This window comes from Ciconia boyciana, chromosome 8 (assembly GCF_034638445.1).
Source record: "Ciconia boyciana chromosome 8, ASM3463844v1, whole genome shotgun sequence".
NCBI classification, from domain to species: domain Eukaryota; kingdom Metazoa; phylum Chordata; class Aves; order Ciconiiformes; family Ciconiidae; genus Ciconia; species Ciconia boyciana.
The window spans coordinates 43,895,809-43,919,337 of record NC_132941.1 but is presented as its reverse complement, the minus strand read 5'-3'; the positions used below and the strand labels follow the sequence as shown (position 1 = coordinate 43,919,337).

The 23,529-nt window shown below is 42.9% G+C and overlaps 1 protein-coding gene across 22 annotated transcripts in view; it reads right to left on the bottom strand.

Moving 5' to 3' along the window:
- SORBS1 (sorbin and SH3 domain containing 1) overlaps nt 1-23,529 on the bottom strand; it is a 176,438-nt gene that overhangs the window by 64,442 nt on the left and 88,467 nt on the right. For 5 of the 22 annotated variants that reach the window (XM_072869676.1, XM_072869673.1, XM_072869671.1 and 2 more), the window contains 4 exons: nt 7,339-7,394; nt 6,025-6,090; nt 3,811-3,906; nt 651-770 (listed from right to left, as the gene is read on the bottom strand). In XM_072869676.1, the coding sequence (XP_072725777.1) occupies nt 651-770; nt 3,811-3,906; nt 6,025-6,090; nt 7,339-7,348 (292 nt within the window). In that variant the 5' untranslated portion in view covers nt 7,349-7,394. Of the gene's footprint in view, nt 1-650; nt 771-3,810; nt 3,907-6,024; nt 6,091-7,338; nt 7,395-16,122; nt 16,258-23,529 lie in introns of those variants that run through there. The other 17 variants (XM_072869666.1, XM_072869680.1, XM_072869670.1 and 14 more) reach the window with 12 other exon arrangements.

The window sequence follows — 23,529 nt, the reverse complement described above, 5'->3', positions numbered from 1 at the left end:
GTCACGGGTGGAGCAGAGTGGGAGGAGAAGACAGAGCAGAAAGCAGTACATTGGGGCTGGAATTAATGGAATTGCCCTTCCTCCAACAATACAGTCAGAAAGGATGTATGCTTTGCTTTCAAGAGCAAGTTTGACCCCCTCCCCCCTTAACGGCATCTTGCCTTTGGGAGTTCATCCTCTCTGCCAGACCCACAACACTGGCCAGGTTTGTTATGCTTTGCCTGTCTCCTACAATTAAGTAATTACACGTCTGCTATTGAAAGATGGCAGAGCTCTGTGGCGACACTATCTGTCTGGGACGCTATCCCTGCTCCCTTGACAACCCAAGTGAATGCTATGGTGGCAGTAGCACCACTCAGCCTCTTTCTGTTCCACCTCATGCCTGGGATAAAAGGTGACATGGGCCTGCCAGGAAAAAAAGAAAAGATCTGAGAGTTTTTGGTGCTCCTGACAGCAAAAGGGAGCTGTAAACAAACTTAAGCCAATGAGCAAGTGGTCACGAAACCTGTACTAGGAGAGAACAGGAGTCAGTCTCCCTCCACTGGATTGGTTCTTGCAAGAGGTTTCTGACTATGCTACGGGATTCTGGGCTTTAAATCATAAAAGATTACTGTGAGTAACATATAGCAGTTAACCTTCCACCCACTTACTTTCAGGTTGCTGAACATCCTGAGGACATGGCAAAGTGATATTCTGATTCTCTTCATAGGCTGGAGATGCCCGGAGGGTCACAGCTCCTTTTCCACTGCAGACTTTGGTGGGATCCGTTTCTACAGGAAATGCACATGCACAAAGGAGACACATCGAAACAGATGATACAAAGCTATTAGGAGCCATCAGAGCTCTGTGGAGTAATTTTAGCATGGCTGTCTCCGGGTGAATCAATCTAGTAATGTTTATGCAGATGAAGATTAGCTCTGGATTTAAAGCATTGAGAAATCAAAGCAGTTTCATATTCATGTAACTGATGAATGTAGAAGTAGGTTCTGAGTCGGTGTAACAGAGCTAAGAAAGGAGGAAAAAAGGATGAGTGAACCAAATTTCACAAGTCCACTTGCTTTATTTGGTCTGCTTTGTGTGGAGATATTGTACTAGCAAGGACATTCTACCATTACACCTGTGGCTCTTGTATAGGGATGTCCCAGTGGTATAAAGCAATATGATTTATGTGCTGAAGCCTTAAAAATGCCTTTTGTGCAGGACTGAAAGAGAAAAAAAAAGTCTTATGACCACTGGAGGATAAAGTCTTGTAATTATGCTGAATATGATCTAAAGGCAGGGCACTGCAAGCCACCTCCTTGCCATCTCTCCCCGTTTCAGTGGCATTCCTTCTGACATAGGAACCCAAATCCCCAAAACTAGAAAGAGATTTAACATATACCTATTCAGATCACCCTGTGAGCCAGACAGCAGATCATGCCAGCATCCTTGCTGAGGCCCGATTCAGCACAGCTTCTGTGCAGGCTTACCTTTGTGCATTTCAGTCCATGGATTTGGCTTTTTTCCTTCTGTCATCCTATTAAGTAATAACAAACCAGTACTTCAAGGCTATCTTCCTCCCCTTACTTAAAATCCTTCCAGAAAGTTGTTTCCTCTAAGATACCTATAGAAACAATAAGCCTAAAGAGTGTCTCATTTATCCAAGCTACTTCCACAGGAAAACACATCACCTCCCTTTCTCATGCACTATCACTGACCCTGCAGCTGCCAGACTTCACTTTGACCCACCTAAAGAGAGACGCTAGTCCTACCATGACACCACACACGGAGCCTGAAGAGGTACTGAGCATGTGCTGTGTTACACAAATGACAACATGATGATTTTTATTTTTATGGGGTGAGGATCATGCTATCTCTGCACAGGAAGGGATGCTGCTCCTCTCTAGGAACTGTTATTATAATGAAAGTTATGCCTTCAGACTGGTCAGAGAGGGCAAAGGCTGCTGCTTATTGCCCAGACAACAGCCCATGTTTGTGTAGATCAATATTCTCTGGCTGATTTCAGTAAGATAATGCCCCATTAAATCCACACGAGTACAGCGTCTGTAGACCATGACAATGCCTTGGCTAAGGCTGCAAAACACATAAACCACAGCCACGGTGGCCACAATATAGGGAAACATCAATAGTGCCAGCTGGACAACAGCAGTAAGGGGAAAGACTCAATGAATGTCAAACACCTGGCTCACATCAAAAGCCCTCTATGCTGGAATCACCGCAGCTCAAGCTTTTATGTGGGCTTCCAATGCCTTAGGGATTTCACAAAAAGCATAGCTTCAGATCCACACTTAGGACTGGAGAAAGGATGGAATAAGTAAGGAATCAGAGGATACTTTTCTACAGTTCAGCCTTCAGTTCATTTAGGCAGCATTGAGGCAGCCTCTGTGAGGGGAAAGACTATCCACACAGACATACCAAATGCTGCTTAATCCTTAAATATACCACATTTGAACTCACACCACACAACTGATCATGCCTGAAGGTCACCCACATGCCTGGTGAAATAGAAGTTGACTTCTCTGACTGGTTTTCACATGATCCAGATAGGGTCAGGATTCCTTTTGCCCAGTTCTGGCTATCATTCCCATCCACACAGCACAGCACGCAGCCCGAGGACTCTACGGACCCACTTTCAAACCAGAGGACAAAGCTTTAAGCTCTGGGACTCCAGTTTCAAGAGTGCTGTAACTCTGAGGCATGGACGCACTGTTGGGAGTCACCAGGCCTGATTTAGACATTCACAGAGAGTGCAGGGTAGCTGTTATCCTACACTCCTATACCTAGATTCCCTTCACAGGCGCTGGAGAAAAACAGAAACAGAGTTTACCATGCCATAAATGTCTCCATTAATGCCTCCACATGGGAGGAGAATCAAATTTGGGAATCAAAGCACTTTTTAAATTTTCATACAACTTATTAAACCTGTATACTGAATCAAAACAATAACAATCAGAATAAAAATGTTCTGAACTTAACAAAATTTAAAAGTTTTGAAAAGGTTTGAAAATAAAATATTGTCAGACTATTTCAATTTGGGAGAGGAAGACAAATACCTGAGATGTTGAATTCCCTCACAATTTAGGTGAAATGACAGAAAACAAAAATCTGAATGTCTCAATATAGAAATCCAGCAGATGGTAATAAACCTGACATTAGCACTGTACTAGTCCAACAGAGCACATCTGTGACATTAGGAGAGACAAGCAGTATCAGCTAGACTACTCTGACTGTCCAGATCCGGCAAAGTACAAAAATAAACTTGTACTTTTAGTGGGAAAACATGTGCGTGGGGAGGGAGTGACAGACAGCCTAACATCCTTATTTATCCATATAAAGATTCTGTAAAGTCCGTGTATGTACAGAAAAACAAAACCATCCCACCAATGTTTGAACGATGCTTGAACCTGTAAAATACCATCTCTGACATCCATTTACTTTCATAAAGACTAAAGATATGCAGGAAACATTATTTGGTTCATCAGGAGTTTCGTTCAAAATGAGGCTGTAATAACAATATTATTCATAATCAAGCATTAGTAGAGGAGCTTACAACGATCCCAGATTCAAGTAGACACAATTATGTCTGCAGAGGAGCAGCATAACTGAGAACAGTGTATTGTGCCATCAAGAGCTAACTTTATTACCTACTGATGAAATCTGCAGCTCTGGAAACAGTGAGAAGAGGATGAAGCTGAAAACTAGCCAAAGCGCGTGGGTGAAGCAGAGGAATAGAGAAAGAGAGAGAGAGAGAGAGAAGAGAGAGAATGATGGCTAACTAATGCATGGCGGGGGGAGGAAGGAAGAAGATACCTGTAGGCAGCACTAGGTGAGGAGAACTTTTCACTTTCTTCACAGGGATTATTTTAACGGCAGAAATAGAGCGTGTACATAAAGGGACGTCAACAGCTGCAAACACAAAAGTGTAAATGGCACATCCAAAAAGGGAAGAACAGAGTTTGTGAAGCATGCCACAAAATTTTCTAATGTACTTGGAGACACAATAGCAGGAAATTTCAAATACAAAAGCAGTCCAGAGAGCAGTGATGCAACTGTTAAAAATATCCCTTCGTTCGCCCTAATTCGGGACATGTCTGTTTTAAGCAGCACACAGAACTGCTTACTGAATTGACTAACTGCTGACTGCCACTATGCTGCAGGCGAAAAGAATCTGGAAGCATTAGTTTTTAGAAGCCATCAAAAAAATTTAGTGTAATCATTTAGCTGAGATACACTACATGCAAAAATAAAAATGTTAAGTTGACATCAATATGGCTCAGTTAAAACAAAATAAAGTGAAAAAACAAGGATTGAAAGGTTGAGAGAGGAACATTAAACTAGCCACAATACAAGAATTCTGGATTTTACGCCACATGTTTTACAAGTTCAGCAACAAAAGGAAGTGAGACATGAAATAATCTTGAAAATGGTCCCATGCCAAAGGGTAGCATCAAAATAATCCATTTCAGAAAAAATCCATCCATTTAAACAGTAAATTGAAGAGATTTCTACTGGACTCCATCAGCTAGCACCCTAATTATACTAGATGTCGTAACACAGGGGAAAACAATACATTGCACTGTGCAAAATTCTAGCAATTGTTACAAAACTGTCCAAAACAGCTGGTACTTTCTCTCTCCAACTCTGTATTGCAGCTAATGTGGAACTCTAAAGAAAAAAAAGGGGGGGGGGAGGAGGCTGGTAAAAAAAAGGCAAAGGCAAAACTACTCAGAGGTGAAGCTCAACATCTGCCAAGCTAAACATCTTGTAAATCATGGCTCCACCATAATAACTTGAGTTGCACTCTTGATTTCTGCAGAGCCAAGATTTTCTCATCTAAAACCTATTAGCTTTCTGCACATATTAACTGGAAAATGCTAGATGCCACCTCACATTCCGTGTCATCTCTCTCGGGCCTGCAAAATCAGGAGTAAGAGGAACCACATTTCTAATACTTTACACACCAATACTGAGCACTGGGACAGCTTGAGGGAGGCATTGATATCAGGGTGGTGTGTACACCCCCTCTTGTGGCAGATCTTTCTGGTCCCTGGCAAAACTGGAAAGCACAGACTTCACCAACCTAGAAAAGGGCTCTCAAGCAAAAGGACTGGGGAAGAGCTTGATAGAATTTTTTCAAACCTCATAAAATCATTAGTTTTTAATTTGATGGGATTCTTTCAAATTCTTTTTTTATAAAAGAACCACCCAAACCAAGCCCTGTTCTCCACACTGAGAATAGGAGAGTCTCCACTGAGCACTGGAGACCGTAAGAATATAACAGATCACAAATCCAAACAGCCTGTGGCTTAGGAAACAACCCTAATTCTGTTCTGCTCTGTAACTGACTGAATTCGTCCATCCACAATGCAGTCAAAGTACTAACCACTATAAAAAGGCATAGAAGGAAAAGAAAGGAAATTAAGCCAGTAGAAAACCAACTCATACAACCACATACTTTCACCCTGCCAAAACACACACCATCACTATACAATATTGAATGCTATAAAGCACACAGCAAACCTGCTGATGTTAACATGAAGACTGGTTTGTTTAGATAAGTTTGGGGTTTAAATTGTTGTTGCTAATGACAGATTTTTTATTATTATTATTACTTAAATGGTTAGTTCCTGCCCTTTAATCCTGGGTCCAAACCTTCACCTCCCACTGAAGTTAACAGGATTCACACATAGGCACTCACAAACCCATGCTGTCTAAACACACTAAGATATTGATTCACAGGTGCTCACAAGTACCCCAAGTAGTGCACAGCTTTCCTCAAAACAGCACTAAAAATACACAAAGAGGCGAATACAGCCTGCCACCTTTAAGAGACAAAGAACACTTGTTCAGCTAAGAAATGCTGCTGCTGCTGGCATGGTGCAGCACAAGGCTTTTCTTGTATCAGTCGCCAAGCAAACTAAATTTGGATACCCCCGCGGGAGTGAATGTCCAGGGAAATCAACCACATCATGCAGCTGACATGCAGGGGGAGCTGCAGAGATATGTCTGAAGCTTTTAACCCACCTTTTTCTTGTCCATTGCTGCTCAGGCCATTAACAACAGTTTTTGCAACATCAATTTCTTCGTGTTCTGTAAGATAAATGAAGAAGCAGATTACTTCTGGGTTAAAACCTCTGCAACTGAATTTAACCTCTGAGTATGAGGGGATGCCATGGGTCAGCACTGTTTGATTCAGGAACTAGGAAGTATTCCTACTATCTCAGGAGATGTTGCTCTGAGACACAAATCTCCCTTGGATGACACCCCTGTTTCTCCTTTCCCTTTGCCTGCCTGGATCACGGCCTCTTTTAAACAGGGACTGCCTCTGTATGTGCATATGGAATCCAGCTCAGTGATGACATTTTCAAGAGAGATTTTTCAAGTCTGCAACACCCTCATCTGACATGAATAAAACTGGCTCTTGTGAATTCAGTGAAACACAGAAGATAGTGCTAGAAAGGACCTCCAAGGGTCATCTAAAGCCATATTCCTGATCCATGGCAGAAACAAGTCTACCTCTGTCACTGCTGACAAACGTTTGCCTAATGAGTTCTTACAAACTTTCAGCACCACCCTAAAGCAACCTGTTCCAGTGCTTCACAACCTGGAAGCTTATCAATGCTCAAGCCAAATTCCCAGCTCATGTTTTTCAGACCCCGATTAGTCTCCTAGGTTTCCTCTGGACTCACTCCACAATGGTTCACATTTTTCTCAAAATGTGGTGCTAAAAACTGGACACAATACTCCAGCTGAGACTTGATAAGGTCCTAAAATCAAGTGGGAATATTATTCCACAGGTCCTACATATGGCACTTCAGTATGGCATCTGCTTTGTTTTTCACTCTGACTTAGCCTATTACCCAGACAAGCCCAGAAGTTTTCCTCTTCCCAAGCAGCCCCCATTTCCTGGTCCCTCATTTTTCTTTGAACAGCTGATTTTTCCCATCCAGATGTCAAACTTTGCATTCACCCCTACTAAAACATATCAAAGTCTTTCAGATAATTTTTTCAGGTAATCAATAATTTTGAATCCTTGTATTCCAAAGTGAAAGAAGCTAAAGTGACCTACTCCAGCTCAAGATGTTTCTAGTCATTTTTTTAGCATTATGGCCAAATTGAAACAACAAACGTGAAGCCAGGACATTTTTTACTATGAAGCCATTCCGCTGTTGCCTCAATAGTCAGATTCCCTGAGCTTTCAAGGGCTTTGACTCTTTTCTGGGAGGCAGAAGAAGAGTCAAAAAAAAGAAAGAGCGATTGCATCAGAAACAGATGGGAATATTTCTAGTAATAAAAAGGAATGCCAATGAGGGCAAGTGGAAAACAACACAGACTTACCAGAGCTCATTGTGGCGGAAGGACTTGCCTTTTTCACTTCTGGATCTTGTTTATCTCTATTTAAAGTGAAAGGCAGAATGGTTACATTATGTTTCACATCTGCCCAGACAGCACTGGACATGATGCTGAACATTCATCACAAAAGTCAAGGTAATAGTCACAGTTTCTTCAAAAAATTTAGTTTCAAAACCCAAATGGATTTATGTCAACCAGCAGTTACATTTTTTGCTGATAATTACCAGAAATTAAAGAGTATTTCCACTCAGTATAGGTACTACTTTCAGACTTTAAGACTAATCCTCAACATTAAATCGTAAGATACTGATTAAAGCCTAAGATTCTATATATGGCAAAGTGCAAATCTGGCTAGCTTCTAATATATAAAATGTGCATCATCTTTAAGAAAAAAAAAAAAATCTCAGTGAGACTAAAAGCTTTAAGCTAAAACCCTCAACTTAGACCATTGCCAGATTTCAAGGCGACCTGTTGCTCAGATCAAAGTCACTCTCTCGTTTGAAAGATGTTGCAATACAGAAGAGATACATTTGTCGAAATGCATACTAACTTCTGCACCAATCATTTCCAGTCCTGCAGTGCTGCTGATATTTTCAGAATCAGACTCCAGTAAGTGAAACTGTAAAATTAGAAGCTTTAATCCTCCTGGGACCAAAGGCAGTGAAATTACCAACCCAAGAGAAAAACTACCAGATGGGGACCAGAGGAGAAAAAAGTCAATTTTCATGCTCATGACAGTCTATGGAGGACAACTGTGGGGCCTATTCGTACCCAGTGTCCACTCCTGTGGAGACTTGGTACCTGCAGCAAACGAACAGGTTTCAATGTCACACCACAGATGTTGGTTTGAATAGTCAAAGAGCGGTATTTCTACAAAACAAGTCCATGTTTGCAAAGATCTCTCAACACTCTAAAGGTCCTAGGTTGAATTACAAACTCTTCAGTTTTGTGTTCCAATCTTCTCCCCCCTCAAAAGTTAGTGCTAATGAAAGTGAGATCAAGTGTAACTCCAGCCAATTAATGGCTTTCATGACACGAATAGAAATAGGTATCCGAAGCTGCGAAATTATGCATAAACAAAGACCCTAATCTGTGAAGTATAAGGAAAACTTGCTCAGAGAAACAAGAAACTAAACAGGAGAGTTGGAGATACTTGTTTTCCTGTTACATGAACTGGAGGCAGCAGTGGAACATTGTAAGAGGTGGAAATTGCCTTCAGGGAATTGAATTTGCTCTCTTGCCTCCAGCGTCCCCCATTCTTAACTGGCATTTGTTTCATACCAGCCAGAATATAATGAGCATGTTCAACAGATACTCAAAAGGAAAGAAAATGAAAATTCAACAAGCAAATATAGTGACAGATCAGTCTGTAAAACCAGACAATATATGGGCTCTCCAGCATGCCACCTTAGCAACAGCTGCCAACAGTTAATTATTTAAATATTTTCTTCATTAAAATATCCACATAAGATATACATCATGGGTTGGCGAAGGCTCAGCAGGATGCAGCCTAATGCCAAGCTGATCCCAGTAAACACAGTGTGAAGTGGAGGGCGCACTCTAAAACCAGTCAACAACAAAAGCTGAGCCCAACTTAAAGGTCTGCTGCCCAACTTTGCCTGCCCGTACAGTATCTGCTTTTTGTTTCTACAACTTCATATTATCAGTAAGGACCCTGAAATAGTAACGGTTGACACAGCCTGAAAATCTAGACAAATGTACTTAACAATAATGGTCTTTCTGATCTCCATATGTTTCAGTTATGGAAAGATGCCTTAGTTCAAGCAAAGCAGAAAGAAACAGGCTAAAATGATAGGCTATCCAGGCTAAGGAGGTTTGTAGCAGTATCACACTCTTCTACATATGGAAAACTGTTACAAGTTAAATTCACTGGATAAATACAAGTCCCTCCATAGGGCAGGGAGAAAACTACAAGAAGGGGCAGTATTGCAGTAAGTCTCAACTCAGCTTTAGGTTTAAAGCTATTCTGAAGCTGAGGAGGTTGCTGGTACCCAGAAGTTTTGACTCAGCACTGGCCCTCTCCATGGGCTTCATGCAAGTCAACAGAAAGTTTCTTCCACTCCAAGAATCCCCAAAAGGTTGCATGCTCTCCTCTGGTATACAAGATAAAAAAGGCGGGGGGGGAATCTAGTGTATTATCTTTTCAGGCGAGGAAAGAGGAAATACTAGCTCACGTGCCTGGGCAAAGGCAGGGCCCACTGCTGCTGCAATCCCAGAGCAACTCAAGTCCCCTTCTATAATGGCAGTATCTGAGCAATTAAACTTGTGACCCCGTGCTTTATACTTCTTAAACTATCTCATCTCTGCTGAGAAACAGTGATATCACAGCTGCCATAAACCCTCTGATTTCAGTCATGTCTTTTTGACTCAAGAGTCTTGACATTGCTTACAGTGTGAAGCACTGGCCTTCATTGCATTAAGAAAAGCATTAAGGAAAGAATTCACAAAAAAAGCACAATTATTTGGCCTTAAAAGAACAAATTACTTTTCACAAGAAGCCATTTGAAGTTAAAAATAAAGTGATAATTAAAGTAGTTAGTTTGCTAAAATTAAATGGAGGAGGTGTACAAATTCATTAGAACTAGATCTAGAAAAATTACTTTTCCACATATCCCTACACTTACTAGCAATTATGGAATTCAATTAAAATAACAAGCATTCAGTGTTCACTTACTATAAAAGTAATCAGCATTATTCAAGCACTCAAATGAACACATACGTAATGCAGGTTCCTATACACAGGATGGATTCAGCGTGCTCGGGGTGAGCATAACCAATCCTGAGCGCCTGGGTTGGTGTAACACCAGAAACTTCATTTAAAAGTTGATTTTGGTCAGTTGAGGATCTCCATAAAGATTTGCTGCATGCAGGCAGAAATAACTGCTGTTTAGATTGAGGAAATTATGATGCACATTTGGAGTTGAGGACATGCTTCAGTGTCTTTTTGCATCAGGGCTACAGAGTTATGCTACTTGTCTCCCATATGCTTAACCCAAACCACATACTGAAGTCCTATTAGGCCTGTCTTAGCCCTAAGGCTGCTCTTGGGACCAGATACACGGTCCAGCCAGATAGTACATCTGGCTCCACAGCCCCAGTATAGGAAAGTGTTGCCGTCTGTAACACTTGGGAACATGCTGTAAGTCAGCGTGCCATGAGTGTTTGGATGGTACATCCTTAGACAGAGCAGTCCCTGCCAGGCTGGCCAGACAGGCTGTCCGTGGGCTGTGGGAGCAGGTGGATCTGGAAATATTTGCTGCTCCCCGTTCCCCTTGAGAACTTCATGTAGACACGGCCAAGCCGTTCCTGTAGACACACATGCAAGTACACACAGCAGCACTTCAGAAGGGAGCCTTTCAAAGGGAACCAAAAATGAGAAAATAGAGAAACCAGTACTGCCAGATCAGTACAAAACAAAACAAATTAAAAAAAAAAATACTCCAAAACCCCCCCACTGTCTCCCTCCAGCTCCCGGCTCTAACCAGCTAACCAGTCTCTCCTTGCCTGACTGGAATTCATGCCTTTCCTGAAATGTGACAGACATAGCAACAAAGGCTTCAAAGCTGCAGACATTCAAGACACAATGAAAGGTAATGAATTCCTCAGGGCATAAGCCAGCAGCTGTAACCCTGAACATGCCAATGTCCCTATGTAACATCCACCAACTCCTTGCCAGTTCGGTCGTACCTCTAGACGGGTGTTTAACGCTTCCTTCCTCCCCTTCACCCCCCGCACGTTTCTTCCAAGGCTGCAGCTCCTTCCCTACTTGGTGTGGAAAAGAGAGCAGTGCATTTAGAAGCCTATTTAGAAGGAATGCAGATAAGTGGCAACTACTTCTGCACAGCACGTCTCTGGATTATCTCACATGGCCTAAACATTCGAGTACCCCCCCTACAATGGCAGGGGGTAACAAACAGCTCATTAATAGTTCCGAGTAAGGACACACGCTCTTAAGTCACTGGTATCTCAACTAAGAGTTGCAGGCAGGGGTTATTTTTGGTGGTCTAATGTGCGTGTGGGGAAAAGTAATTTCCTTTTGTTTCTTCTCTTGTTATTACTGACAGCTCTGATGACTCGCATAGGATTTTAAAACAATTGTTAAACATGAGATGAGCATTCAAAACTTATTGGGCAGGTCCCTTATAGTCCTGAGATTTGGACTCCTGCTTTATCTTCTCAGTACTGAGTTTTTTACATTTTCAAAGTTTTCTCTCCATATACAAGAGCTTTAAGTGTTTTGTGGCTGCACTTAAATGAAAAATCAAATTCTTACTTATATTAGTATAATCTAGGAGTTGAAGCTTTTAGAAAAATGGTAAGCTTTCAGACTTAAGGGATGATCAGCAATCACAAAACTTACTTTTCACCTGGTCACGTCCACACATCACTGACAGCACTCATTTGTTTAGACCCTGGCTCGGACCCCTTCTCACATTGCCACCAGTGTCCCTGACTCAGGTGCTCTGCTCAACCAGCCATGCCAGCAATGTGGAGTCCCAAATCTGTAAAGCGGGCAAAGGGCTGCACTGCAGCCAGCGCCTCCTACTAGGTTCCTCTGCTTAAAGGAACTTGCTGGAAAGCACATCTCCTCTGTACTTCTCACTTTGTATCACATGAAATGTGGCAAGAAAAAATAACTAGAATACAAGAGGCAGCTCCAGGTTAACCCAGGCAATCAGCTCTCTCAGCAAGTATCATTATTCTCTCATCCTGAAATACAGAGAGAAATATGTTGCCTGTCATTTTTATTTTAAGGGTTAAAGAACATACTGTCATTCCTTCAGAAGACATTATGCTCCTAAGAATAAATGTCATGAAAAGACTATGAATAAACAAGCACTGCAACATAGAAGAATCATACCAATTCTGTACAAGACAACAGCCTCCCCACGCTCTTCAGCGAGTGTTAAGACTGCAGAGAAGGAGCAGTGAAAGCTCACTAAATGAAACAAACAGCAGTACAGAACACGAGCTTGGATAAGGTGTTCTTATAAATAATTGAATTTACAGCTGTTACAATAAATAAATATAGCACATTTCATATGCCGTATTGCTGCTTTTATTTTTTTTAATATGGTGCATGTTTGTTTCCTTCCTAATGGGCAAAATTAAGTTATCTGGGGCATATGTGCCAGTTTTTGTGCAATTTAAGAGGAATGTGCCACTTTGAATAATAAAAGTCAAATAGGAAATGTAAACTAGGAGATGTGGCTTTAAGAACTCGGAGATGGTTTTGAAACAAGTCATCTTACAATCATCAACTTCAGAGTAAACAAAGTTTAGCTGCAACCTGAGTTAACTCAGTTCAAGGTCACCACTTTTGGAGCAGGGGGCAGAAAAGGATCTCCTGGGTCATCAGGCCTACTCCCATGCTATTGCAGGCAACGGTGTCATACAATCCTGTGCAAGAACATTTCACGTTCCAGCTTAAAACTGGTAAGGTTTCCTGCCTCCTGGAAGCCTGCTCCAGAACTCATTCCTCTTATGGCTTGAATGCTGTTTCTGATTTGCAACCTAAATTTAATCCATGAACCGCTACAGCTAAATTGTTTTTCACCAACACAATTTTTCTGTTTAAGCAGCTCTTCCTCCTTGTGCTCACCCTCATCCATGCATTTTTAGAAAGCAATTGCACCTCCGGGTCTTCATTTTGCAAGCCTGTAAACAAGCATTTCCAAAGCAATTGGTCTGCATGTTGTCACCCATCTCATTAAAATCTGGCAAATAGCAGAAGATTTTAAAAGGCTGGCTGTCCAAAGTCTAAACTCTGCTTAATGTCACAGAATCAGAGAGCAAAACCTACAGCTGACATGCCCAACAGCTGAAAAGCAAAGTTTAAAAGGTAAATCAGCTTTTTTGGTCCATTCTAATCCTGGCCTGTCTACTAAAAACAATTCTATGGTCAGTACTAGTTCAGATAGTGATTTGATGTCTCCAGAGACCTCCCTGCAAAGAAATAGACTGGAATAATTTCACATCAGCCACTGAACCTTCATTAAGTGACTACGACTTATACCTGCAGGGTTGTGGGGATGAAAGGTGACTCCTGCTTGAGCCATGAACCTCCTGCTCTGCTACAGACACAGGGCTTGGAAAACAGCCGTCCAGAGGGTTGTTTGGCACAGAGCAGACAGTAGAGTAACTTGACATGTAGTGCATCACCAGTTCCCCCTGGAGAAGTTAACTGTTCTTATCAGTAGCCTTACAGTCAAAAACATTTCTTCTCATGACAATAGATTTTAAATACACTGTAACTGGGCTTTGACTTCCTCCCCAGTCTGTCATGACTGCCTTCTGGTTTTTGTATGTGATGGCTGAGATCATGGTGACAGTAGCTGTGCCCCATGTATCATTTGTGTCTGCTAAAGAAACAAATGCCTTTGTGCCACACCCATATGCCCAAGCAGCTCACATGTACATTTTAAAACTTCCAAAAGAACAATAAAAATTTCTAGGATATTTTAAATAAAATCTTATATTCATCTTAGCAGGAAACACAAGGCACAGTATTTGAGAGCAGCAGAAGCTGAGATTTCTGCTCAGATTTATGTGTGATATGTGTGCTAACACCTCATAGATGGAAGCACTTTACAAACAAGCTGATGTACATCCTATACAAGGGAACTCACTGGGCACAGCTCGCAGGCTGCCAACTCCAGAGGGAAAGCTGTAAATGATTTAACAGCATACCGCAACCTGAGACCATTCAGGACACTTAACTCAACTGATATTCATACAGGAATTTGGGCAGGGAGCTTGTAACTACCAAAATTGGGATATATTTACAGTTAAGGTGTAATTAATTCAATGACACCAGATTTCCCTTCTTTCAGACAATCTGCAATGACCGTGCCTAGCCAAGAGGATGCTGGTTTTACACTTCAACTGGAAGAAACAGAAGATTCATTGAGTTCAAGCTGTTGTGAGACTACTTGTAAGAGCTGTGCAGCTGGGGTGCTCTGCGTACTGCACTTAAACTCTCTGTACACCTCTGATATGGGGCCACTTGTGCCTCTGCAGAACAATTGCTGTAAATAAACAGACCCAAATTCCAGAGCCCTAATTATGTATAACAATGGATCCATTCAGCTGACCACCAGATTGAGGGACACAAACACTACATTGCATTTACTGCAGTGAACGGCATTCTATAAATAGGATCAATTAGATCATCTAAACAACATCAGGCAGCTTCTCTTGAATGATTTTGTATAACAAAACTACAAAGGCTGTCTTCACCTCTGTCACACACTCTCAAACAGGGAAGTAGTAAATAAGAGGAAGTTGCATTAGGTAGAAATACTAATTAGAGATTGACTAGTGTCACAAAGTTCAAATCCAGATTACAAACATTTCACAAAAATGAGGGTAGAGAGAAGATTCTGATGCACCTCTGACATATAAACCAGATGCTTTAATGCTACAGACCACCTTATACCATCCCAGACACATCCCAAGATTCCTAGTTGTGTAAGGCAGAGGAATTGCACATGCATTAATGAGTGCTCAGTGTGGCAACCACACCAAACATTAATTTTTAGTTATGACCTCTGCTAGCACTAGCTGTTTTGAAGCTCTGCACAAACACTCACTAAGCAACAGCTAACACTTTTCAAGATATATAGATGATATTCCTATTTTACGCAGAGATGGAAGATTCAGGCCTCTCTTCTATGCAACATCTGAAATCAGCTGAGCTGGCACAGTGTAACAAGGTGCATATATCAGTCTTACAGGTTGCTTTTTATATTTTCAGAATAAGAAAACCAGTTTGAGAGTTGGTCTCATTTACACACAAGTGCAATGACCTGCAGGGAACCACATAAAACTAAGTCTAGCCAACGCAAATGGGGAGCCAGGCATACAATACTTCCAACACACCTTTGACAAGCCTAGGGATGCAAGTTGAAATTATGTAGGGTCATTCTCCTTAGCCTTTGCCAACCTGGAGGCATTGCTACACTAGAAAAATTGCCAGGGAACTGATTCATCTACCTGAATATTGGCACAAAAAGGTCCCAGCAAAATTCAGAAGGCTGGTCACTGTCACATATCCAAGGCCAGACAGCAAACCTGGGCCTGCCAGGGAATTCAGGCTGGAGTGCTGGCTTGCTAGCCTTGTTGGACTGTGCTGCCTCTAAAGTCACCTACACACTGGAATGAAGAACACAGTGACTGCTCCTCAGTACTGAAAACCCTCTGAGAAAACCAAACTGCTGGGTTAAGCAACAGTCTGACATTCAAAGTGTCTCCAGAAATAGCAGAAAGTCACATTCCAGAAGCCAGTCCTCATTTCACTTCCCTCTGACTCCTCCAGCCTCAGGTGACCAAATTCGCATATTGCTGAGAACTCCACATCCATTCTCATCACTTTCACTTTAGCAACAGCCTCAGAATCAGCATTCAGGATTTGCTTTCAATCCCTCCTTCCCATAAAAACAGTCAGGAGAAAGATCCAGTCATAAGGGTAAGGAAGAAGGACTTGCCCATTTCCCTTAATGAGAACACAAACCCGTATCATGACTACCTTGGTATCTCCTCTCTTTTCAAGCAGCAACTGGAAATACCTATCCAAATGAAAGAAGCAATCTGAGAATCAGTGTGCCCCAACTGCCCCAACAGACCTACCCACTCAGTACACATTAGCATACGCCAGTGCCATGTAAAGTCCTGGGAGTTCAGCTCACAGCAGCTCTAGGAGGGCTAGCTTTGACTAACTGTGACCAAAAAACATATTGGTGTCCTTACCTTGATTCAGGCTTTTCAGTTAATGGTGCCATTTTCTTAGTCCCTTGATTTCACTCCATAAGAGGCACAAAAGATTTAAGGAAACCTTTCACTGTGTTGCCCAGTCACTTGGCTGCTGAGGTGTAACAAGGAATTTGTGGAGGCATCTCTCTCTCTCTCTCTCTGGCACCCTTAAATACTTTGCTCCTCCTACTGCTGTGCTTTAATTAGCCAGATGGTTCTTAGTCATCCCATCCTGTCACTAGGCTGCTCACCATCAGCCACCCCCACCCAGCCTGCCTGTCACTCCCCTGCCACTGTCATCACAGAAGACACTGACTCTTCCTGCAGCTCTGGAGCTGGAGAAAATAAAGAGAGAAAGTTTGGAGGTGACACTCCATGGTGGCACGGGTACGGGATGCACTTCAGAAGGGAAGTGACAGACAGACCTTGAAGAAATATTAAAGTACAGGGAAAGTACTTGAAAAAGCACTTTTTTGTTTTTTTGTTTTTTTTTTTAAACCAGGCAGCATCTGCTTGTCAAGGAAGGAATATTTTCATTAGCACTAGACATGGCAGATCCTATTTCAATAGCTAGGAGCTGAAGGGGCAGCTACAGTTTCTGAACTTGGCAGCTGAGATTTGTAGCATAAATACCTGACATGACACAAAGTGAAACTGACTGCTTGCATGGCTATTACATATTGTATGCCCACTCTATGGGCATCATAACAGGCATCAAGGGAGCTTTTCAGCCACAAGCTGTAGTAGGGTGTCCCTAGAGTGGAGTGTCCCCACTACAGTGCAGCTTGGCTCCCCTTTAGACAGCCCAAGACTCACACTGGAGTGGAGGTGGTGCCAGCTTTTAGGAGAGTGAGGGCATACTCACACATCCCCAGGTCTGGGTAGCCTGTTGGTAAGGAAGGTGACCAGCGCACAGGATCACCCTTCCTTCCACAGTGAATGTCTACAGAACAAACAACTGGGACCAAGACTTCCTGAAATCAGACCTTCGAGGCTGGTTCATGCAAGACCAAGTGGTAGCTTAATAGTGGAAATAATTTGAAGGAGACCCTCAAGTCTCTTGGTACTGTCCTGCACTGCTGGCTTTCGTGACTGACACTCCAGAGTGTCTCTGTCTGCAGCCTGTCTCTGGATTTTGATTCCTCAAATATGCATGTACAGGCATTGATCTGCCGCCAAACTCACAGACTGAAAAAATGTACTGAAAATTATTGCAAGGCGAGCATCTCAGCATTCAAACAAGACCTAGAAAGCAACACAGATGGCAAGAGTTGCTGATGGCAGAAGGGCGTAGAGCAAAGGTTACTGTGTGGGTCAACGCCTACTGTAACTTCAGACTCTTTCAGTAAAATGTTAGTGAAGGACACAGAACAAAGGTCTCCAAATACCTATACACCTAAACCCATACTGATGCACTGTGAAATGCTGACTGAGGTTCTGTCAGCAACACAAGCTCTCCTTTTTCCTCCCCAATACCCCTTTTAGCATTCCAATACTTACCTCCCAGCAAATGAAGCATTTAATTGTTAGCCAATATAGGCACAATTCTGACTTGGTATATTGGCTAAGGGGCCAGAAGAGGTTGGAAAATGCTGCTCTATCTTACTTCATTTAAGACCAGTCCCATACCTCAGTGTGAACATGCCACAGGTAGTTCTAACTGGAGTAAACAAAGGGCCCCCAAGCCCACATTTACTACTACATCCCAAAAGACTAATGCTGGGGAGCTTGTACCTGGGGTTTTGGTTTCATTTACCCCAGCAGATATCAGGGGCTATTTGCACAATTCAGGTCTGGATCTAGGTTTAGACTCCAGCCCCTTTAAAAGTCAGGTGTATTTGGTTTGGGTGGAGGAGGAAGAGGGTTATTTCAGAAAAAAACAACAGTCAGAATAAAGGATGATGGAAAACAGTACATTTTGAATGGTCAGACCCTACTGTCCTCTCTGCAAAAAAAAAACCCCAAACCCCACGTTGTTCTCAAAAGCAAACCAGGAAAGACAACAAACAAGCCCACAACATTGTCCAAAGTAAGCTTTCCAGTCATCACCAGCTCCAATTACTTGAAACGTACTTGTTTATACAACAGTACACAACAGGAGACCTCCCTCACCTCCTTGATCTCCTTCAAATCTGTTGTGGAGCCTGGACCACATAAGAGTGTGTCAGTTGGAAGACCTGCTTGCTGTGTAGCAGGGCTTTATAAACAAGCCTCTGATAGTTTGTCTTCAGGTAATAAAAATGACCGTGATTAAAATGTTGAGAGAGTAGAAACCATATACAAAAAATAACAGCTAGTGAACGAAAGAATGGCACCTAGGGAGAGGCAAAGTAGGGAAGGATCCATCAGCTGGCTCAGGTCCAAACTTACGATAGGAAAGTTCAGGTCAAGGACTGGGTCTGAAACACTTCTGGTCTTTGCAGGAACCAGCTTAGACAACCTTCAAACAGCTTGGCAAGGAGGGAGGAGTTTCTGCTACGGACAACCACTTGGATGGAAAACTGAATTTTCACAGAATTTGTTATTCCACTTGGGTGAAGGGAGAACTGGGCAACTAACTTTGCACAGCCACATAGCTTGGTTGTTTCCAAATTCAACCTTGAGTGCAGGATAAAAAGCTTTATGAAATGTTGCTGTTTCACCTACCATCAACCCGCAGTAATAGTGTACTATCCATTGCAATTTTCCTGGCACCTCCTGCTGCACAATCACTGCTGTATTTTTCCCCCATAATAGCCATGACTTTGCGAAAAACATCACCATAACAGCTGAAGGAAATAGCAAAAGGGACAAAACAATTTGCACAACAAAGGAAGTCTTTGGCATAACAGGGGCAGATGCCAGTTCTAGGATCATCTGGACCACTGCTCTAGTAGCCACTGGACAAGCCTACCCTCACGTCTGTTTTGCTACCAAAGTCCTAAACAAATCCTTTCACTGGAGGGAGCGGGCTGTTCCAGTTATAGGCTACCCTGGAAAGTTTGCTGCACAATCCATACAGGCTTTGTGTTTTGACAGATGTCACACAGCCATACTAGTTCTTTTATGCCACCGCAATATGCCACGGGGCTGGACTTTCCAGCCACCAGAAGATGCCAAAGAGGTGCTCGGACACGCAGTTTAGAAAAGGAGGTACTTTTGATAGGGAGATGCTAAGCAAAAGTGATTGAGCTTACTTGGTTCTGCAGATGGAGGAGGAAGGCAAGCAAACTTACATCATGCTTGTGCTTTTAGTTCAGTTCCCTCTGAGTTCTGGGGTTTGAATTGCAAAACAAAACTCAGTCAAAATAACACGCTGCTGCTAGAGTTCCACCCAGTACTGTGAATGAGCACAAACTCATTCACCCAGCACCCTCGCCCTGCTGGGCTGGAGCTTCTGCTTTGTTACAAAACAGCCACCCAGGTTCTGGTTAGGATAGTTTTACAGCACCCTCCCTACTATCAGAGATGAGCCCTAGCTTGCCCCAAAGCTCCCAACACCCAGATCCCCTTGGATGCCTCAGACCTGAGCGTGAACTCTGCAGCTCAGTCCTCCCCAGCTGAAAGCTATAGGAACCAGTGTCACCATAGAATGAAATACTGCTGCCAGAAGCCCCTACAACCTGCCAGGCAGCTTAGTGCAACCGCACAAGGACTCAGGAAGGACTTACAGCTGAATCTGCGTGGCATGAAGGGGTTCAGACTGTCACCAGAGACTGAGCAAAACTCCTTTTAAAGATGTATACAGGCTTTTAAAGAGCTCTAGATAGAAACTTAATCTGCCAGTAGGAGCAAGTCTACAGAGCAGAAGTAGTTAAGGGCTAGCAAGAGGCCCTTGTAACAATAATGTGTGTATTAATCCAGTGAAAGCACATAACCTGCTAAGTGTACAGAGAGAACAGCATGAGCGCAAGACAAACTGCTAGAAAATTTTCTCAAACGGCTGAGAAAAGCAAATGCATAATTTGGCTTCCTTGCTGAAGACTGAAGAATTCTCCTAGTGACCCTTCTGGCTGTTGGAGATAAGGGATATGCTGTAGGCTGGTGATCCCTCATTTAAAACAGAAAAAAATACTATCTGGTAGGATCACAGTTTACCAGGATTTGGAATCTACAGCTTCTTAAGGGAGACTTCTGTGAGGGGCATGGCTCCCGCTGCTGTCTTCTACTGACTGGAGAACTCATCAGGAGCTGGAAAGCACTGTCTCACACCAACTCAAGCTGAGAGTGATCAGCTGTTTAGCAGTCACCTGAGTAGCAGTTTCTCCCAGCTCCCACTGATCTGGTGACCTATTTAAACTCTCATGCATAAAAGAAAGTATAACCTTGCCCATCTACCTTGAACAGTTGCTGACCCTGGTCCAAGCAATTTTGTGGAATTCAGGACCTGTTAAATACAACACTGCAGGGGAAAAACTTAGGGCTCAGCTATGCTTACCCAAATCCTAAGGAAATTAATGTCAGTTACAGCATGCAATCAACAAAACATGCATCCTCACCTGCACATAAGCATCTCCAGACCTTTGTACCCTGTACTGCCACTTACGTTCAGGCAAAATGGAAGCAAAACTTGCATGCTGTGATTTGTGGCATATGTGCCAAACTGGGGCATGGGGGACAAGGATTAGGCTCAGTGATCACTGGATTGTGTGTGCAGGAGAACCCAGGCTCTGTTCCTCTACTACAGACGACTATCAATGGCACTTCATATAACAAGTTTAGTTTAGGCCAAAGCCATCCTTACTGATCAAACCAGCACCTCATTCAGTGAAAGGCACCGCTGGCTGTGAAGGTAAGAGAATACAGCCCAATCAATATTAAAAGCTTTTGTAATGGCACTAGCTGTTTACCAGTGCTCTTAACCTTTGTGCTGTAGAGTTTAAATTAACCATAAGGTACAGTCAGGAAAAAAACATCACCTATATGACACTCAAGGAAGCTGATTTTTGTAAAATTCTCTCATTTTTCTTCAGACTCAAAATACTCAGATGTTTAGCATAATCTCTGGGCCAGCACCTGAGCTTACAACCTCTTCCAATGACAGTGATTTGGTAGGGTTGTTGAGGGTAAAAAAGGAGAGGTAGGAGTGGAGTAAAGAAGGGAACTAGCAGAACTAGCAGAAGCAGCAAAGAAAATTCAGACTGTGCTCTCTCTCCATCTCAGTATTTTCCTGCAATGATTTTCCCTGCATCCTAATTGCTAAAGACAAGTGAATATCAAATCACGCTACCCACAGCTGACCCTCTGTTCTCAAGGAACAGAACTACAGAGCCAACAGAAGGAACATGTCTTCCAGTAGACAAGCCTGGGCATTCGTGGAAATTAAGTCCCAGCAGTTCTGACCAATGTACTTGCTGTGTGTGTCATTAATAAGTAGAGATCCAGCCCAAAACACCAGGCTGAGGAGAAATTTGGATTTGCCTCTAACTCAGCCAGCTGGCTGGAATTATTAACCATTTACATTTGTAACTATGAAAGCTAATGAGAGAGTAACCATATCTCACGGTTCACAGCCAAAAGTCAGTGCCTTTGGGAGTTAATAAGGGTTTAAGTTCCCCCTTCTTGTTGATTCCTCTCCCTCAAACTGTGGCTGCCACAGAGTTTTGAAGGCCTCAGTTACTTTAAATCTGTCCTCTAAGGGCAACACTTGGGTATAAGTATATTGAGAGGAAACATGCTTAAACCTCTTCAAGGAGACAAAGACAAAAGCTGATCTTCACCCATCCCCTCCCACCACACCAACATTTCTTGTCAGAGCAAAGAAACAGCAACTGGATGATTAAGTAATGATAATGACTCCTGCTCAGTGCACTGTTGGGCTCTGATTAGATTCTTCTTGGCTTCTAACCAGATTAAAAAAAAAAAAAAATTGGCCATTTAGAGAGGCAGAACTGGCCTATTAGTGTCAGTACAGGGCTCAGTCAGGATGCTCCTGGGTCATTGTCTCTATTCAGAAAGTCCAGACGCTTCACTGTGGTGACTTGGAATGAAGTAAACAAAGAGGTTGCCCATCAGGCCATGAGCTGCTCCCACGACCCTTTGTATCAAAAGTTCCTTAGCCTGAAAAACACAGCTCAACCGGCCTTGGGGAACATCCACCTCTGGAGGCCCGGGGGCGTTGAAGTTTCCACATCCTATACTAACTGCCCTGTACTGAACAGGCAGGAGCTATGAATCTATGAGCAGATTGGGAAGACATTAAGGAAAACATTTGAAACACACTGTCCCTTCCAGCATCTCTGCCTCATCGACTCTCCATCTGTTCCCAAAAGTTCAACGGAAAAAATGAAAACTCCATCTTCCTGCTTTCTATAAACTCACTCTCACTGTTACTGCTCTGGTTTCTGGCACAGTGCTGCACCATTTAAACCTCTTTTATAGTCTAAGATGGGCAGAGCCGGTGTGGAGCTGGTATGACCAGCTGGCTGGAGCCAAAATGACATTCTGGGCAATGCATTCCTCTAGAAGACATCCTGCTCTGTCCCCAGGGGAAGTAGCAAAATGAGGACTCACTGCATCTTGCAGCAGCCTGTCTGAGTAACCTTCAGCATTCACTTGAAGCAATGAATTCAGGAACTGAATAAGGCAGCAGCTATTGACCAGCGGGCCCTGGGAAATCTGGCCATCAGTGAGAACAGCAACTCTTTAGCAACCTCTGCAAGAGTTCTATGCATGCACTAAGGGCAGTTTTTCTCCTTTGTGGGAGAAACAATTAGAGAGCCTTGGACCTACTTGGTAGCGTTTTCTGCACTTTGCCTCCCCCACCTATGACAGCAAAAGATACAGTCAAGATTTCCCCACTGTGTTTTCATAGACTTACTTTGTTCCTGGTGCACTGGCTAGATTCTGCGCCGCCTCCCTTGCCCCCCATGCCTTTGGTCCAGCTTGTCAGGCCTGGAACTGTTTTGTCTCCACTAAGTGCCAGATGCCTAGACTAAAGGTCTAACATGAATGATCAGATGATCTGCAGCATGCATTGCAGGTCACATTAAAAACCAACACAATGCCCTAATTAGATCTTAAAAAAAAACAAATGCAAAAAAAGGTGATATAGAAGCACTTCCCTGCATTCCCATGAGCCTCCAACTAAAGGAAAAGAGTCATCAGACTACAGAAAAGCAAATTATTTTCTCTCATATAAAAAGGTAATGTAAAAAGAGCCATTTAGAGCTCCACCCAACCTGGAATGGGGACTAAAGAGTAAGCCATTCTCCTCCAAACTCCTATATGGGCTATCCAGGCCCTGGTACTCACTGCTATACACTCCTTGAAGCACAGATGTGCCATGCCTTGATGTCACTTGACAGCCAGTAGGACCGAGCAGGCATCGGGGATAAGTGAAGAAGGACAGGAGATGTCATCACTTGGTTGATGTCATAGGTCAGCCACAGTGCAAGCATGAAGCACTGCAACTCCCAGGCATGT